The sequence below is a fragment of the Oncorhynchus tshawytscha genome, linkage group LG06 (genome assembly GCF_018296145.1).
Source record: "Oncorhynchus tshawytscha isolate Ot180627B linkage group LG06, Otsh_v2.0, whole genome shotgun sequence".
In the NCBI taxonomy this organism is placed as follows: Eukaryota; Metazoa; Chordata; class Actinopteri; order Salmoniformes; family Salmonidae; genus Oncorhynchus; species Oncorhynchus tshawytscha.
In genome coordinates this window covers 32,723,331-32,742,156 of record NC_056434.1, presented here as the reverse complement: position 1 = coordinate 32,742,156, position 18,826 = coordinate 32,723,331, and the positions used below count along the sequence as shown (strand labels likewise).

The 18,826-nt window shown below is 43.5% G+C and overlaps 1 protein-coding gene across 1 annotated transcript in view; it reads right to left on the bottom strand.

Annotated features, from left to right (window-relative positions):
* LOC112252442 (semaphorin-3ab) overlaps positions 1–1,556 on the bottom strand; it is a 32,266-nt gene extending 30,710 nt beyond the window's left edge. Inside the window, exons 1-2 of the mRNA XM_024423663.2 lie at positions 1,170–1,556; positions 806–1,042 (exon numbers count right to left, since the gene is read on the bottom strand). Of these exons, the coding sequence (XP_024279431.1) occupies positions 806–911 (106 nt within the window). The 5' untranslated portion in view covers positions 912–1,042; positions 1,170–1,556. The remainder of the gene's footprint in view (positions 1–805; positions 1,043–1,169) is intronic.
* Positions 1,557–18,826: the final 17,270 nt, after the last annotated feature.

The window sequence follows — 18,826 nt, the reverse complement described above, 5'->3', positions numbered from 1 at the left end:
CCGTTCATCCTCACCATAATTACCATGCAGGGAACGACAGAGCGGAAAAACGACAACCACGAAAACAAGAGGGAGAGAAGGATAGATAGATGAGTGATACTTCACTTAACCACTGGCAAGTCAGACTCTATCATCTCTGATTACTAACAAACTGACAACAATAGAGAAAAGATAGGACTGTACACTCATACGCATAGCTGATTATGTGGATGCTCTGATAAAGTATTCTATGAAATAAGAGATCGTTCAGTTCCACCTGACTTATACCACACAGTGGAAAAGGTGGATATCTCCCAGAGCTGGGAGATACATAGATACATACAAACATATGGTGCAGAGTGCATAGGCTGTACATAAAATGTTTTATTCAATAATGATCATACCAAACATGCATCTCTCATTTTTAGGAAAAAATAAAGTTATTGCAACTAGATTATGGTTGTGCTCAAAATGTGCTTTATAAAGCCACTACTATACACTATCTAAAAGCAACCAAACAACATCACTGAAATAAGGGTGGCACTTTATCTTGACACACATATTAGACATGAGTCCTGCTATATTTCAACCTATAGCCTATATAGGTCTCAAATAGAAACAACAACATCATATCAATTCTGCTTCTGCTCTTTCTCAATACAAACAGCCACAGAAACCGTTGTCCCTGCCAGACATGCATACAGACAAGTAAACATAAAGAGCAGTTGGTGAGAAGACAGTCAGCATAGAGGATTCTTCTTGTAGAGTAATAGGAGAAATAGGAAAGGAACATGGTATAGTAAATGTCAGACTAAGGTGGACTGACCTTTGTAAGAGAGTTTTAGCCGGGGAACATTGCTCTTTTTCTGCTGGGCTCCAGAGAGAGCCACCACCCCACACAGCAGCACCACCGTGCCCCAGAGAGAGGCCATGATCCAAGGGAGAAAGAGGCCAGACAGGTCCCTGAAGCACCAGTCCTCCAGAAGACAGTAATTCGCAAAGCCTTACCAGAATCTGTCCTAGGTTCAGGGGTTAGGGGTCAGGGGTTCCAGAGACACAGAACCTGCAAAAGCAGCAGGGGTATGGGTCAGTGTCATAAAGGGCCAGCCTAAGGAAGTCAAACAGAACTGAGCCAAACTTAACTAACTGGGACTGAACTGAGCTAAACAGGAACCACACAGCAGACTCACATCACCCCAGTGTTGGAGGTCAGAGGCAGGAGGAGTCCCACCATTCCGATCCCAGGGTCAGTGAGGGGACCTGGGCTAGAGATCAGCCTTGACGTGGTCTCTGCTCCAGCAGTTCTCCAGTGTTGACTTTCTGTATGGTTTTCTATTTTCTCTCTTCGAGCCTCCCCTCGCTTAGAGCTCTGTCTTAAGTTAGTGTAGAAAAACTGGTCCAGTATGTTCCAGTTCCTAATCCAATTAGTTTGGGAAACAGAGTCTTTACTGAGACACTCCTTCTGTAGTTCTCACAAATTCACTATACAGATCCACTATATGTCTTCAACACAGCCCAGCTCAGCCTAGCCCTGTCCACACTGCACACTGCACACAGGGCAAATGAAAGCAGCTGAGGGAGCCAGCACAGCCAGAGGGGGGGAGGCGGGTGGAGCACGGGAAAGTGTGAGAGAGCGAGAGAGCTGCGAGAGTGAAAGAGAGAGGGAAAGAAGGAGGGCAGAGTGAGTAAGAGAGGAGCAGTAAAGCATAGAGAATAGTAGAGCGGAGTGCTTAAATTGAATGCTGTGCTGTAATCGAACGCTGTAACGGAGAGGTTGTGACTGTTTATTTTCTACAATGAGCTCTACTGTTTTACCTCAGATTGCTCTATTCCTCTACGCTTGACCTCTGCTACTCTCCTTCTCCCAATGCTCGGTTCTACCTGGAGAGACCTACCCTATCTTGATATATCGTTGACAGCAGGACTCTATCAGTACCACTACCAGGACATTAGGTCACTGGTATAATGAATAGTAGACATGTCCTTTCCAAATCAGTCAACAGTCTCAATGCTCCACAATAACCATCTGAATGAGTCCCATACAGCCTCTACAGGCCTGGCTAGCTGGACACACCACTGTTACTGTTTCACAGCCAAACACACAATTTACTGGTCAGCCTTGCAAAACAGGGCCAAGGACTTCACTGTCCTTGAAAGAGCGAGAGGTAGCTAGTGCTATTGTAATAAGGACAGATTGCTACGGTAGTTGCAGTGGGCTGTAGGCCAGAAGCTCGGAGAATGGACTCAGCATTAGATTACTGTCCTGTGAAAACATTACCATTAGAATAAAGCTCAGGCCTTATCTGGCTTTAATCAACCATTTATCCCTTAAAACATGTTTCAGATTAGGGGATACAAATGTTTCTACTTATTTACGTTTTACTCTTTGTTGTGTATAGGATTTGTTTTTTGACATTACAAAGCAGTAGTGTCAGTGGATAACATCATGGCATTATGGTGAAATAGAGCTCATTTGGAAAGTATTCAGACCCCTTCTCTTTATCCACATTTTGTTACGTTACAGCTTTATTCTAAAATGGATTAACCTATTTTCCCTCTCATCAATCTACACACAATACTCCATAATTACAAAGTGCATTTTTTAAATATTTTTATAAAAAAACATTTTCAGACCCTTTGCTATGAGATTCTAAATTGAGCTCAGGTGCATCCTGTTTCCATTAATCATCCTTGAGATGTTTCTACATCTTGATTGGAGTCCACCTGTGGTAATTCAATTGATTGGACATTATTTGGAATGGCACACAACTGGCATGGCACCATCATTCCTACAGTGAAGCATGGTGGTGGCAGCATCATGTTGTAGAGATGTTTTTCAGCGGCATGGACTGTGAGACTTGTCAGGATCAAGGGATAGATGAACAGAGCAAAGTACAGAGAGATCCTTGATGAAAACCTGCTCCAGAGCGCTCAGGACCTCAGACTGGGGGCGAAGGTTCACCTTCCAACAAAACAACAATCCTAAGCACACAGCCAATACAACGCAGGAGTGGCTTCGGGACAATTCTCTGATTGTCCTTGAGTGGCCCAGCCCGAGCCCGGAATTCAAAAATCTCTGGAGAGTCCTGAAAATAGCTGTGCAGCGACGCTCCCCATACAACCTGACAGAGCTTTGGAGGATCTGCAGGGAAGAATTGGGGAAAGTCCACAAATACAGGTGGAAGGAAACCTCAATTAGCTACCAACATGTCAGTGCTCAAACTTTATTTGTTTGACAATACAACAGAAGAAATTAAGCGGAATAACATTTACTCTCACGGGTAGCAAAAAAATAACTAGATGAATGCCACGCCCTTACTAAGCCACACCTCCAGTCTTCTAATCTGACCTGGTTGATCATAGCCAGTGGTGGAAAAATTACCCAATGATCATACTTGAGTAAATGTAAAGACACCTTAATAGAAAATGTCTCAAGTAAAAGTGAAAGTCACCCAGTAAAACACTAGGTGAGTAAACGTTGAAAGTATTTGGCTTTAAATACACTTAGGTATCAAAAGTAAATGTAATTGCTAAAATATACTTATGTATCAAAAGTAAAAGTATATATTATTTCACATTCCTTACATTAAGCAAACCAGACAACACAATTTGCTTGTTTTTTAAATTTACAGATATCCAGGGGCACACTCCAACACTAATTTACAATCAAAGCATTTGTGTTTAGTCAGCCCACCAGATCAGAGGCAGTAGGGATGACCAGGGATGATCTTTGAAAAGTGTATGAATAGGAACATTTTCCTGCACTGATAAGCATTCGAAATGTAACGAGTATTTTTGTGTGTCAGGGAAAATGTATAGATTTAAAAAATAACATTATTTTCTTTAGGAATGTAGTAAAGTAAAAGTAAAATTAATCAAAAATATAAATAGTAAAGTACAGATACCCAAAACAACTACTTAAGTAGTACTTTGAAGTATGTTTACTTGAGTACATTACACCACTGATCATTGCTCAATATCCCAACTAACATGTGATCTATCCACTATTTACCCAGCGCTGGGTTGTTTTTAACCCAGCATTTTTTTATGTACAGCATATCTTCTAAATCTATGTACAATAATTATAAACACACAGACACCAGAAGGAAGACCAAATCAAATAATGTTAAGCTAAATAATGTCACTCTATAGGGTCAGCGGGTCCTGACATGTCTGATGTGTTCACATCTGTTCTGACCTGTCTCACACCTCTACTTCCCTTTCCATCTCTAAACCCCTCACCTGTCATTCCTCTATCTCTCCCTCCCTCTATCTCATCCTCCCTCCTTCCTTTTTCCCTCCTCCCTTCCCTCCATCAGCAGTTGTCTGTCTTTTCTCTTCCACCTCTCGATCCCTATCCCCCCTCTTCCCCCTTTTCTCATTTCTCCCTGCAGCAGTTCTAAATCTGTTTCTCTCTCTCCATCTCTGCGAGGTCCCTCTCCTTACAGTCAGACGTTATAATTTATATTAATCATACTGAGATCACTTGGCAGGGCTTGCTATAATCTGCTGCCAATGATTACTGTACTGTACCTAGAGTCAATCTGTAATGGTTAGTTAAAACTTTATTTTGACAAAAAAATGAAATATTAAGGTAAAAGTTCAAGCTGTTATAAATGTGCAAGTACTGGCATATCATTGGAGAGTTGTGTTGAGATGCTGATAAATTACTAAACACCGTAATCCACTGCTGTGAAGGTTTTGTATTTGTGGTACCTAGAACCTAGAGTGTCACACAATGATAGATATGCATGTTCTTGACAAAAAATACATTTTCATAAATGCAGCATTGAACTCTAAATTACCCTAATATTACTTAAATTAAGGACCTTCAAGCCTACCAGGAAATGATTATGTGTGTGGTTGACTGCTTTGAAGCACCAGACATTTCGTTGTAGATTACTCAGTTTCTCTTGTGAGTTCAGCGCATGTCAAACGGTGCACTGTCTGGCTAAAGCAGCAAAATGTTTACTTTGCATTCAAGCAGTCATGTATTTCTAATAACCTATCATTCATCAAGACTTGGTGGCATAGTGGTTACACAATCTCATCGGTGCCCAAAGCGGTCAGCTGACGGTGTGACAACAAAACCTACGCTCTGTGTTGTTCTGAGAACTCAGAAGGACTCTCCTATCCAGGTTTCATAGGAGACTTTATATCCAGCAAGTCATCAATGCGCAATGTCCCACTCCTCAACTGTGCTCTTCGTGTTTTTCATTGTGCTTATCAGGACATCAAAGATCACAGGTTTAAACAACATTATGAAATTGATTAATCATGGTTCATGCTTAGATAGACACATAATGTATGTGTGTATTGTGTGAGTGATTGGCTCCATCACAATGAAAAATGTAATAGATATATACAGTACATATGAAATTAATTTCTGGGAAAGTTTCCACTACAGTAGGGTATACTTCTCAGACACTTGGTGCCTGATCACATAGAGAAATATACCATGCTCTCCATATCGCTCTCTGTCTGACATATATTCCCACACTCACAGTCACACAAGGAAGTTCGAAGAAGTCATCTAGAACACTGTTGTTGTTTTAAGAGCTCACTGAGCTGATCACATGACCTTTTGAACCCAGGTCAAATGGACAGGACCACTGTTTGGTCCATGTACACTGATATAACAGTTACATGAGACATACATATTCCATACCAAAAGTTACCAGACACACTCAATTTCATAGTATCACAATTCAAAGATTAAAGCCTTAACTATCACATACGGTTTTGTTATTTCCCACAACCGTTATTGTTTTCACAAACAAGTGAGGTTAAAACAGGGAAGTTAGAATTAACACTATCAATCAACACACGTAAAAGCCATAAACAGAGAGTCATCAATCATAGACTCATCAAGAGGACTATTCGATCAATCGATTACATTTATTTATAAAGCCCTTCTTATATCAGCTGATGTCACAAAGTGCTGTACAGAAACCCAGCCTAAAATCCCAAGCAGCAAGCAATGCAGGTGTAGAAGCACTGTGGCTAGGAAAAACTCCCTAGAAAGGCCAGAACCTAGGAAGTAACCTAGAGAGGAACCAGTCTATGAGGGGTGGCCAGTCCTCTTCTGGCTGTGCCGGGTAGAGATTATAACAGAACTTGGCCAATTGTCTTTCCTCTTAAAGTGTGTAAAGTGGGACGTCACTCGCTAACAAACATCTGACAGTTAGTAAGCTGTCTCCCTTCTCTAGTGAATGATAATGAGTTCTAGTGTGGATGCTCTGGCCATGACTCAGGACTGATAGAACAGACATAACCCTGAAATCCAAATAATTTCACACCCAATATCAGAATTCTTGACTCTTTTAAACACTGAGCAAGACACTGAATTATGTAGTGGCACAGAATTCTGAATTGAACCAACTCAACATTTGAAATTGCACATCTGGCCATCAGTGGTCTATCCACCACAGAGTGTAACTTTGAATGGAGATGTGTGTTTCAGTAATTATAGTTCTATGTGTCTGGTCTAGACCCAGGGCTGATGGTAGTGACCACTAACATAGCAATGTGTATAATGACCCATTTAGAAACACTGAGAACAGCAGAACTAATCCCCTACTGAAGTGGGTGGAAACATGGTTATGGTGATGTAGATTTGGGGACTGTTCACGCACGCACACGCACGCACGCACACACACACACACACACACACACACACACACACACACACACACACACACACACACACACACACACACACACACACACACACACACACACACACACACACACACACACACACACACACACACACACAGATATAATTTGTAACCTATCATAAGTTTTGCAAGTTTGTAACATATAGTACATTTTGGAAATTCGTAACATTGCACATTTTTACAAATTTATAACATATAATACAAATTGTAATTCAAAACATATCACATGAAATTGGTGATGGACATCCACAAATTAATACATACCACACAAAAAGTAGCATATCATACTAAATGGAGGGTTGCAAATTTACTTACATAATAATATGAAATGCTCTGAGACCAGGTTATGAAGCCAGCCCACTTGAGATTGATAAAACACACTTTGTCATCTCTTGACAACTCTGATTGAAATGTAATTCTATCTAATGGAAGGATATCAGTTTGTTAGAAAAGTAGTGATGGGTGATAGCATAATAAACAAGCTTCAGAAAGCTACAGAGGAAAAAGATAGTTGTGTTTGAAATTCTTCACTGCTAGCATTGACCATTCCATCCTGTTAGGGAATGTATTTAGGACAACTTAAGAGTCCTCCACTCCTCACTCTCCTACTCCCGTCACCTCTTCAACTCTTCTCCATCTCTCAAACCATATCTCCACTCATCTCATTTCATCCCTTTTCTACACCTCTCCTCCTCATGTCTTAACTCTCCCCCTCTTATCTTTCCACCTCTCTCTACTCCTCACCCACCCATCACCCCTCCACTCCTCTCGATCTCCCTCTCTCTATCCTGTTCCATTACCCCTCTCTTCACTTTTCTCTCCATTCCTCTCCTCATTTCTCCACTCCTCTCTCCGGTGCTATCAAATCCCCTGAATCTGACACAAACTTTCACTCTCTCTCCTTCGCTCTCTCCTTCTCTCGGTCACAGTGTCTGATTTCATCTTCACAGCCTTTGTAAACCCCAGAATATTAGCCTCCTCTGCCTTTCATTTGAGCTCCTCTACTGTTCAGAAACACACTGCATTACATTAGTCCAGTTTGTCTTTCAGTCTTCAGATAGTATCCTGTGGGTTTATGGGTTGTCAGAGAGCTACTAAATATAAACTGTCACATCCACTAAATAATGGTGTTAATACAGAGAGGACTTGAAGTGGTCTGACGACCTCAAAGGACTGGAGAGCTTAAAACTCATATATTTCTGGAGTGAGAGGGGGAAGGGTTTGAGTTTATTATGTAGTGGGGTGCTTGTGGTATTGTTAGGGATTGGGTGTTAGTGGAGAGGTTCTGTTGATACCCACTGGGAGTCCGGATAACCCCATCAGAGCTCACTCAGGCCTTTTCAAACAATACCACCTCCATCGCCCCACCCCAAGTCCACACATGCACTCCTAACTCTCAGATCTCTTTTCCCCCACCACACTTAAGACCTGACCCCCATCCAGACCAGCTCTGTTACCCCATCTGACTCAGAATAGCCATCTCTTCTTTTTCCTCCACTCCACTCTCTCCCCTCCCCTCTGTTCTCTCTCCACTCCACTCTCTCCCCTCCCCTCTGTTCTCTCTCCACTCCACTCTCTCCCCTCCCCTCTGTTCTCTCTCCACTCCACTCTCTCTCCTCCCCTCTGTTCTCTCTCCACTCCACTCCACTCTCTCCCCTCCCCTCTGTTCTCTCTCCACTCCACTCTCTCCCCTCCCCTCTGTTCTCTCTCCACTCCACTCTCTCCCCTCCCCTCTGTTCTCTCTCCACTCCACTCTCTCCCCTCCCCTCTGTTCTCTCTCCACTCCACTCTCTCCCCTCCCCTCTGTTCTCTCTCCACTCCACAGGGCTGGGCAACAAGATGTCATGGCCTGACACGGTCTGACTTCAATATACACGTTTGTCCAGGGTGGATAAACATTGAGTTTTGACGGTTAATTACAGTTAAGGTTTGGGATAGTTAAAACAGAAACAACTCAAAGGTTAAGTTTAGGCCAAGGATGTCATTTCCCCCCCCCCCGCATTCGGTTTTCATCGAGGTCCAGTGGGGTGCACTTAAAATGCATTATATTTCGTTGCCGTCAAAATGTTTAATAAAATAGTCCCATGTCCATCACTTTTGGAATTTTCGATGCTCCCTGACTGTCTAGCATTCATTTTTATCACTGTTAGCAAGCTGGACAGAGTGAATAGACTATAAATATACTGTAGGTAATTTTTACAGTTTCGATTTGGTGTTTAGTCATTTCAATGTCAAAAGTCAGTTTTTACCAAAAATAAATACCCCATTAATTCCAATTGGTTAAAATAATAAAAACGAGTGCCTAGCAATGGGATTGAACCCGTGGATTCATCTGTGATTTGTCAGGGAAAGCCTTCCATTTCTGATGTCTATCGGATTCCTGTTCTCTAACTGGCAGGTTTAGCAGAATGAATGACCGATCCTTGAATTAATTGAAATACATCTGAATAATATTTGATTGGAGATGAGTTTGTGTGTGTGTGTGTATATATTTGTGTGTGTGATATACCCGAGAATAAACATATTATCAGGTATGAAGGTAAGGTAACAATGTTTTAATAATTCAACAGGGGCAGGCAATAGACAAGTCAAGACAGGAAGAAGGGTCAGTAAACCAGAGGTGGGGCAATTGTACTGGACGGCAGGCAGGCTCAGGGTAGGCGGAGGTCAATAATCCAGAGGTGGCAAAGGTACAGGTCGGCAGGCAAGCTCAGGGTCAGGGGCAGGCAGAGTGGTCAGGCAGGCAGGCTCAGAGTCAGGACAGGCAAGGGTCAAAACCTGGAGGGTGAGAAAAAAAAGAGACTGGGAAAGCAGGAGCTGAGACACAAAAACACTGGTTGACTTGACAAACAAGACGAATTGGCAACAGACAAACAGAGAACACAGGTAGAAATACACAGGGGATAATGGGGAAGATGGGCGACACCTGGAGGGGGGTGGAGACAATCACAAAGACAGGTGAAACTGATCAGGGTTGAGGAACAGGCAGTGGTTGGAGAAGACCAGCCAGAGCTTGCCGAGGAGTCTTGTTCTGTGCGCAGACTGTGCATGTGGCGACAAACATGGCAACATCCGGAAACATAGTAGGCCACCAAAAGTGTTGTCGCACGAAGGCCAGGGTCCGACGAGAGCCCGGTGATTGTTGATGGAATTTATATGTTTAAATGAATGATTAGAATATTCTACCCTGAAACTATATAATTGTATGTAATTGATTAAAATCATCAATGAAATACATTGGAATCATCAAATTATAATTAATGATGTGTGTAGTCTGTCAGTAAAATTATAATGAATGATGTGTGTAGTTTTAGTCAGAATTAGGGTAAAACAATATATCTGTACAATATGTCTCTGTAGTATCTTAAACACAGACTGTCTGAGCAAGATTCAGTGCCGACCTTGTCTAGGGGCCACTGAGAGATTTGGGAAAGGACAGGGAGTGCTTCTCACGGTCCCTAATCTTTGTCGGCTGGGTATTGATACAGTATGTGCGTAGGATAACTACTGTTTGTGTGCAAATGTATGTGCGTATGAATTCTGTTTTTGTGCAAAAGTATGTGTGTAAGGAGCTAGTATAAATGGAATGGTTTTGTTCAACGAACTTGCGTGGCCGTGAATAAACTTCACCGCGAGAAGCACTTGATTCCCAACATCATAGTTCCTCTCCGTGGTGCTGAGGCGGTGGGAGTAGAAGGCGCAGGGATGCAGCTTAACCGTGGACGTAGCCTGAGGCCAATCCACCACCGCTCTCATCTTCTCGGGATCAATCTGGACACTCCCAGCAGAGATGATGTGGCCCAGAAAGGGAATGGTGGAGCAATGGAACTCACACTTTTCCGCCTTAACAAAAAACTTGTTATCCAGAAGGCGTTGCATAACCTGACGTGGAGCACTTGTTCATCGGGGGAGCTGGAGAAGACGAGGATGTCATCAATGTAGATGAAGACGAACGGTTCAGCATGTCGTGGAGAACTTCATTCACCAGAGTCTGGAACATGGCATGGGCATTGTTGAGGCCAAACGGAATGACCAGATATTTGTAGTGGCCGCTGGCCGTGTTGAAGGCGGTCTTTCACTCGTCCTCTTCTCGTATCCGCACCAGGTGGTAGGCGTTTCGTAGATCCAGCTTGGACAAAACAGTGGCTCCATGGAGTGACTCGAAGGCCGAGGAAATTAGTTGTAGCGGATAACGCATCTTCACAGTAATGTCATTGTCTCCGGTAGTCAATACATGGGTGCAGGGTCTTGTCCTTTTTCTCCACGAAGAAGAAACCTGCGCCAGCGAGAGAGGAAGAGGGATGGTTAAATCCTGTAGCTAGGGAGTCACCAATGTAGGTCTCCATAGCCTTGGTTTCTGGTCCGGACAGAGAGCACAGATGTCCCCGGGGCAGCGTGGTGCTAGGGAGAAAGGCAATCCCGCAGTCATAGGGGTGGTGCGGCGGAAGGGAAGTGGCCCGGGACTTGCTGAACACCTCCCAGAGGTCCTGGTACTCTGCGGGAATGGCAGAGAGGTCCGGGGCAACTTCCGAGCCCCCATAAAGACCTGGGACAGGTTGCGCCGACTTCAGACAATGGGCATGGCAGAACGGACTCCAACCCATGATAGCACCCGTAGACCAGTTGTTGAGGGGATTGTGTCGCTGGAGCCAGGAGAATCCCAAAACCATGGGAATCTGGGAGGGCTTGATGAGCAGAATAGTCTCGCTGTGATTCCCTGACACTTGATGGGAGTGGTGTTATGGGTGGCCCGACCTATAGAGCGCCCATCCAGCACGCGAATGTCCATGTGAATGGAGAGGTGCTGAGTGGGGTTGTTCAGCTCGGAAGCCAGTGTGGCGTCCAAAAAGCTCTCTTCAACCCTTGAGTCAATGAGGACCCGAAGAGATTTGGACTTGTTTCCCCACAGCAGAATAACATGAAAAGGTGTATGAGCAAGGGAAGCAGAGAACTTCTCCATATGGCCCACCAGAGTACTCGCTCCTACCGGTGAGCCTGGTCTTTTACTGGGCAAGAGGACACAAAATGACCAAAAGTCCCGTAATACAGACAGCTCCTTGTGTTGATCCTGTGTTGCCGTTCTGCTGGCGACAGCCCAGCTCTGTCTAGTTGCGTAGGCTCGGGAAACAGTGCCTCGGCCGTCTTCGGTGACTCTCGAGGAAAGTTGGGAACCCTCGGGTGCTCTTGGCAATGGGACCGCTGGGGACTTCTGGGACGACATGGAGGTAAGGTGGAAGCCCTGGGTGTGCGAGCAAAAGCAAATTTCCTCTCCATCCGTAGTTCCCTCAATTGCCCATCGTTGCGGATGATCAAAGCGATGAGGGAGTCAAGATCCATGGGTAAATCCCGAGCAGCAAGCTCGTCCTTAACCTCCTCTGAGACGCCGTGCAGGAACATGTCGAACAGTGCTTCCTGGTTCCACAAACTCTCCGCTGCCAACGTGCGGAAATACACCATATAGTCAGCCACTCTGCGGTCGTCCTGCTGGAGCTGGATTAGCTTTCGGGCAGCTTCTCTCCCAGAGAGCTTGGCATCAAAACCTTCCTCACCTCTCCCACAAACCCCTCCAGATTCACGCACAGGGCCAGCTGTTGTTCCAATATGGTGGTAGCCCATGGTGAGAGCCCTCCCAGACATCAGCGTGATGAGGTAGGCTATCTTGGAGCGATCTGAGGTGAAGGAGGAGGGCTGAAACTCTACAATGATGGCACAATGCCCGACATGTGTTCGGCTCTCCATTAAAGCGTTCCGGGGGTAGTAAACAGGGCTCCCGGGAAGGTGGGGTGGCCAGTGGGGCAGCGCTGCTAGCCGCCAAGTTGCTGAGGGGTGATGGGGTTACCACCGTGGCAGGCTGTCCCCCAGACAACCCACAAAATAGCCCCAGCAGCATGTCCAACGCCCGGGTCTTGGCACTCAGCCAACGTTTGTACCCCCTCCATAAGACGACAAATAAGTTCCTCGTGCCTACCAATGGAGGCTCCTTGGGAGGAGATGATGTTGCGCAGCTGGCCCTGGTCTGCTGGGTAAGTCATGGCCAGTTCGTACTATCAGGTATGAAGGTAAGACCCAGATGCAGACAACGTCGAATTAACAAAAGTTTAATAATCCAACAGGGGCAGGCAATAGACAGGTAAAGGCAGGAAGGGGCCAGAAAACCAGAGGTGGGGCAACGGTACCCGACGGCAGGCAGGCTCAGGGTCAGGGTAGGCAGAGGTCAATGATCCAGAGATGGGGCAAAGGTACAGGTTGGCAGGTAGGCTCAGAGTCAGGACATGCAAGGGTCAAAGCCTGGAGGGCGACTGGGAAAAGCAGGAGCTGAGACACAAAAACGCTGGTTGACTTAACAAACAAGACGAACTGGCAACAGACAAACAGCGAACACAGGTATAAATACACAGGGGATATAATGGGAAAGATGGGCGACACCTGAAGGGGGTGGAGACAATCACAAAGACAGGTGAAACAGATCAGGGCGTGACACATATGAAATAGAGAAGCAGTCTCTCCTGTTTCCACGGATATTCAGTTGCTGATCATGATGAAACGGAAGATTTTGGGGTGGTGAATGGGCATAAATCCCATGGCTCAGGATCTGAAAGTCGTGTATTAAATAGACAGATTAGTCCATGTACTATTTATAAAACAAAAACTGGGGACAGTGTTCTGTCCTCGACATCCATGCAGCCCCACCCTATCTGTCCATGCAGCCAGGGATGTAATGGAGCATAAAACACATACATGCTGTTTATGAACCTGTCACAAACGTTTAAGCTAAATTAGCATTGGTAGGATTAGAGTTTATATTACTCGCTGCCAGTCATCTAAACCAGCGTTTAACATTCTAGCCACTAAATCCCTGGTGGAAGTCCCACCCTTACCTTGCAGGATTAGTAAACTAAAACACAAACTAAAACACATATACACACTCTATGATTCAATACATTCCAGTAAAGTGATATACTGTACAGTAATCTTACCCGTCAGTAGGGAATAGCCTATAGGATTCCTGTTCTCTAACTGGCAGGTTTAGCAGAGCTCTGAGGGTCGCTGTTCTCAGCCTGTTCTTTCTCCACATGAATTTATCATCTGCCATGAATATTTCACTGTGAGTCTACCTGAGTTACACAACCACAAGGATTCACATTGTTCCATGTCTACCTACACAGAGATGACATGAACTGGGATAGGGACATTTACATTTCACCACCGCCGCTGTAACGTTGCCTTGGCTCTGCTGTTGAAGGTTAAGCTCAGGTTTGTTCAATATGATTTACTGTAACACCCTTATCTATCCACAGAACCAGACAGAAATCTAAATATATGTTTTTTTTCATCAATAAACATGGATTTTTGGATGATGTTTTTAGGCCTGCTCCTATATGTATAACACACAGGTCTGATTGGGCATCGTTGGTGTATGTGTGTGTGTTCTGTGGCATTATGTAAGACCAAGAGAAATAGGAACTGAGACTGCTACTTGGTCAGCAGTCTTGTTGTGTACTGAGCCTTGTAAGCTCTTAGAACTCTGTCCTCCATAGTGAACCAGAGTCCTGCTAACAGTCAGTCAGATAGATGTACTTTCCAGACAGGGCTTTTCTCTATCACTGTGAATATGCAGCTGTTGTATACTATCCAGATCCTTAGAAGGTTTCCATGCTATCATGAGACACACCAGACTGACAGTACAGCTTTAGACCTACACCATTATACCGTCTCTGTCCAAGTAACTTCTTAATGCATTCACTTCACTCCAATGTTAGGGTGATCGATCATGAATTGTACAGTTATGTTATTGTTATCAACCATAACATTCGTGTTATCTTTTCCCTCCAAAGGGAATTGTCCTGCCTCACACCTGTTAGTGTGTGATCATGATGAAGTCTATCCCAGACTGCAGACAGTCCTTTCAGCCAGGCCAGATAACCTCTGTTTAGACCTAATACAGTAAAACCTCTGTATGATGCTTATCAACATTGATTCATTGTTCATTCCTAATGGTTAATACATGAACAATCTGATTATGATTCTGTCCCAGCAGAGAAGCCAGGAGCATTGCAGTTGTTCTCTAAATGTATTCACCATTCCTGGAAATTCACAGACCACTGTTTTATTTTCTCCACACAGAGAAACCTAAGCCTACACCCTACCAATAGTACTAAAACATTTGACACTAAAGAGGGACTTCATGTTACGTATAGTTTATCAGTCCCTCAATGATTTGTTGTGATATTTGTGGGCAAACAGATTTTGCTGTGGTAATTCTGACATTTTGCATGGCCATATGCAATGATTTTTTCCAATGCGTTGTGAAAATGCGCTGACAAGGGAATACGTTTGTTGATGTGGCTTGATTGAACCATATTATGCCAGTGATGTAAAGTACTTAACTAAAAACAGTACTACTTAAGTCGTTTTTGGGGGGCATCTGTACTTAACTATTTATAGTTTGACAAATGTTTGTTTTACTTCACTACATTCCCAAAGACAACAATGTACTTTTTACTCCATACATTTCCCTGACACCCAAAACAACTTGTTACATTTTGATTGCTTAGCAGGGCAGGAAATGGTCCAATTCACCCACATATCAAGACAAAATCAGTGATCAACCCTGCTGCCTCTGATCTGGCGTACTAAACACACATGCTTCATTTGCAAATTATGCCTGAGTATTGGAGATGTCTATCCTTAAATGTAAAAAAAAACAAGAAAATGGTGCTGTCTCATTGACTTAATATAAGGAATTTGAAATGATTTACACTTTTACTTTTGACACTTAAGTATATTTAAAACCTAATACTTTCACTCAAGCAATATTTTACTGGGTGACTTTCACTTTAGTGATTTTCTATTAAGGTATCTTTACTTTGTCACGAACTGGCTCAAAGTTCGTAACAAAAGGGAGGCAATGTGGAGACAAGGAATAACAAAATATATTTATTAAATAAAGTAAACTAAATACAATTAACAATGGTGTGTGTAATCAGTAGTGTAAGTGAGTGTTTTGCATGCATAAATGTGATAATGCAGGGTGTAAAGGGGCCAAAGCAAACAACCAAAAGGCCACAAAAATACCACAAATAAATTCTATAAAGGTGTCTACATGGAGAGTCTCCCCAATGAATGGGGAAGAGGTGCATTTATCCTGGGACACACCCTGGCCCAGGTGTGTCCCATGTCGCTGACGACCCTCCCGGCTCCACCCACCGACATCCTATTAAGGAAAACAAGAGCAAAGAGAAAGGGTCGTCACAAATATTACTCAAGTATGACAATTGGTTACTTTTTCTACCACAGTAATATGCAGTAAATGTGCGGCGATTGGTTGAAATTACGAGCCCTCTTTTTGTATTGCTGTGATGTCAGTTTCATGCAATAATATTGCAATTATTTGACTCTTTTATGCAGAAATAGTGCAGTGATTGGTCAATTTTGCAAGCCCTCACATCCTGCTTGTTGTATACATTGGTAGTGTGTGTGTGTGTATATGTACAGTGCCTTGCGAAAGTATTCGCCCCCCTTGAACTTTGCGACCTTTTGCCACATTTCAGGCTTCAAACATGAAGATATAAAACTGTATTTGTTTGTGAAGAATCAACAACAAGTGGGACACAATCATGAAGTGGAACGACATTTATTGGATATTTCAAACTTTTTTAACAAATCAAAAACTGAAAAATTGGGCGTGCAAAATTATTCAGCCCCTTTACTTTCAGTGCAGCAAACTCTCTCCAGAATTTCAGTGAGGATCTCTGAATGATCCAATGTTGACCTAAATGACTAATGATGATAAATACAATCCACCTGTGTGTAATCAAGTCTCCGTATAAATGCACCTGCACTGTGATAGTCTCAGAGGTCCGTTAAAAGCGCAGAGAGCATCATGAAGAACAAGGAACACACCAGGCAGGTCCGAGATACTGTTGTGAAGAAGTTTAAAGCCGGATTTGGATACAAAAAGATTTCCAAGCTTTAAACATCCCAAGGAGCACCGTGCAAGCGATAATATTGAAATGGAAGGAGTATCAGACCACTGCAAATCTACCAAGACCTGGCCGCCCCTCTAAACTTTCAGCTCATACAAGACTGATCAGAGATGCAACCAAGAGGCCCATGATCACTCTGGATGAACTGCAGAGATCTACAGCTGAGGTGGGAGACTCTGTCCATAGGACAACAATCAGTTGTATATTGCACAAATCTGTCCTTTATGGAAGAGTGGCAAGAAGAAAGCCATTTCTTAAAGATATCCATAAAAAGTGTCGTTTAAAGTTTACCACAAGCCACCTGGGAGACACACCAAACTTGTGGAAGAAGGTGCTCTGGTCAGATGAAACCATCACCCTGAACACACCATCCCCACTGTCAAACATGGTGGTGGCAGCATCATGGTTTGGGCCTGCTTTTCTTCAGCAGGGACAGGGAAGATGGTTAAAATTGATGGGGAGATGGATGCCAAATACAGGACCATTCTGGAAGAAAACCTGATGGAGTCTGCAAAATACCTGAGACTGGGACAGCATTTCGCTACACGCGCATTAACATCTGCTAACCATGTGCATGTGACAAATAAAATTTGATTTGATTTGAGATTTGTCTTCCAACAAGACAATGATCCAAAACATAAAGCAAAATCTACAATGGAATGGTTCAAAAATAAACATATCCAGGTGTTAGAATGGCCAAGTCAAAGTCCAGACCTGAATCCAATCGAGAATCTGTGGAAAGAACTGAAAACTGCTGTTCACAAATGCTCTCCATCCAACCTCACTGAGTTCGAGCTGTTTTGCAAGGAGGAATGGGAAAAAATTTCAGTCTCTCGATGTGCAAAACTGATAGAGACATACCCCAAGCGACTTACAGCTGTAATCGCAGCAAAAGGTGGCGCTACAAAGTATTAACTTAAGGGGGCTGAATAATTTTGCACGCCCAATTTTTCAGTTTTTGATTTGTTAAAAAAGTTTGAAATATCCAATAAATGTCGTTCCACTTCATGATTGTGTCCCACTTGTTGTTGATTCTTCACAAAACAATACAGTTTTATATCCTTATGTTTGAAGCCTAAAATGTGGCAAAAGGTCGCAAAGTTCAAGGGGGCCGAATACTTTCGCAAGGCACTGTATATATTAACAGTTGAAGTCCGAAGTTTACATACATTTCAACCACTCCACAAATGTCTTGTAAACAAACCATAGTTTTGGCAAGTCGGTTAGGACATCTAGTTTGTGCATGACACAAGTAATTTCTCCAACAATTGTTTACAGACAGATTATTTCACTTATCATTTGAGTCAATTGCAGGTGTACCTGCAGATGCCTTTCAAGGCCTACCTTCAAGCTCAATGCCTCTTTGCTTGACATCATCAGAAAGTCAAAAGAAATCAGACAATACCTCAGAAAAAAATTGGAGACCTCCATATGTCTGCTTCATCCTTGGGAAAATTTTCCAAACACCTGAAGGTACCATGTTCATCTGCACAAACAAAGGTACGCAAGTATAAACACTATGGGACCACGCAGCCGTCATACCGCTCAGGAAGGAGACACGTTATGTCTCCTAGAGGTGAACGTACTTTGGTGTGAAAAGTGCAAATCAATCCCAGAACAACAGCAAAGGACCTTGAGAAGATGCTGGAGGAAACAGGTACAAAAGTATCTATATCCACAGTAAAACAAGTCCTATATCGTCATAACCTGAAAGGCCGCTCAGCAAGGAAGAAACCACTGCTCCAAAACCGCCATGAAAAAACAGACTACGGTTTGCAACTGCACATGGGGACAAAGATCGTCATTTTTGGAGAAACGTCCTCTGGTCTGATGAAACAAAAATAGAAATGTTTAGCCATAGTGAACATTGTATGTTTGGAGGAAAAAGGGGGAGGCTTGCAAGCCGAAGAACACCATCCCAACCGTGAAGCGCGGGGGTGGCAGCATCATGTTGTGGGGGTGCTTTGCTGCAGGAGGGACTGGTGCACTTCACAAAATAGCTGGCTTCATGAGGAAGGAAAATTATGTGGTTATATTAAAGCAACATCTCAAGACATCAGTCAGCTTGGTCGCAAATGGGTCTTCCAAATGGAAAATGACCCCAAACACACTTCTAAAGTTGTGGCAAAATGGCTTAAGGACAACAAAGTCAAGGTATTGGAGTGGCCATCACAAAGGCCT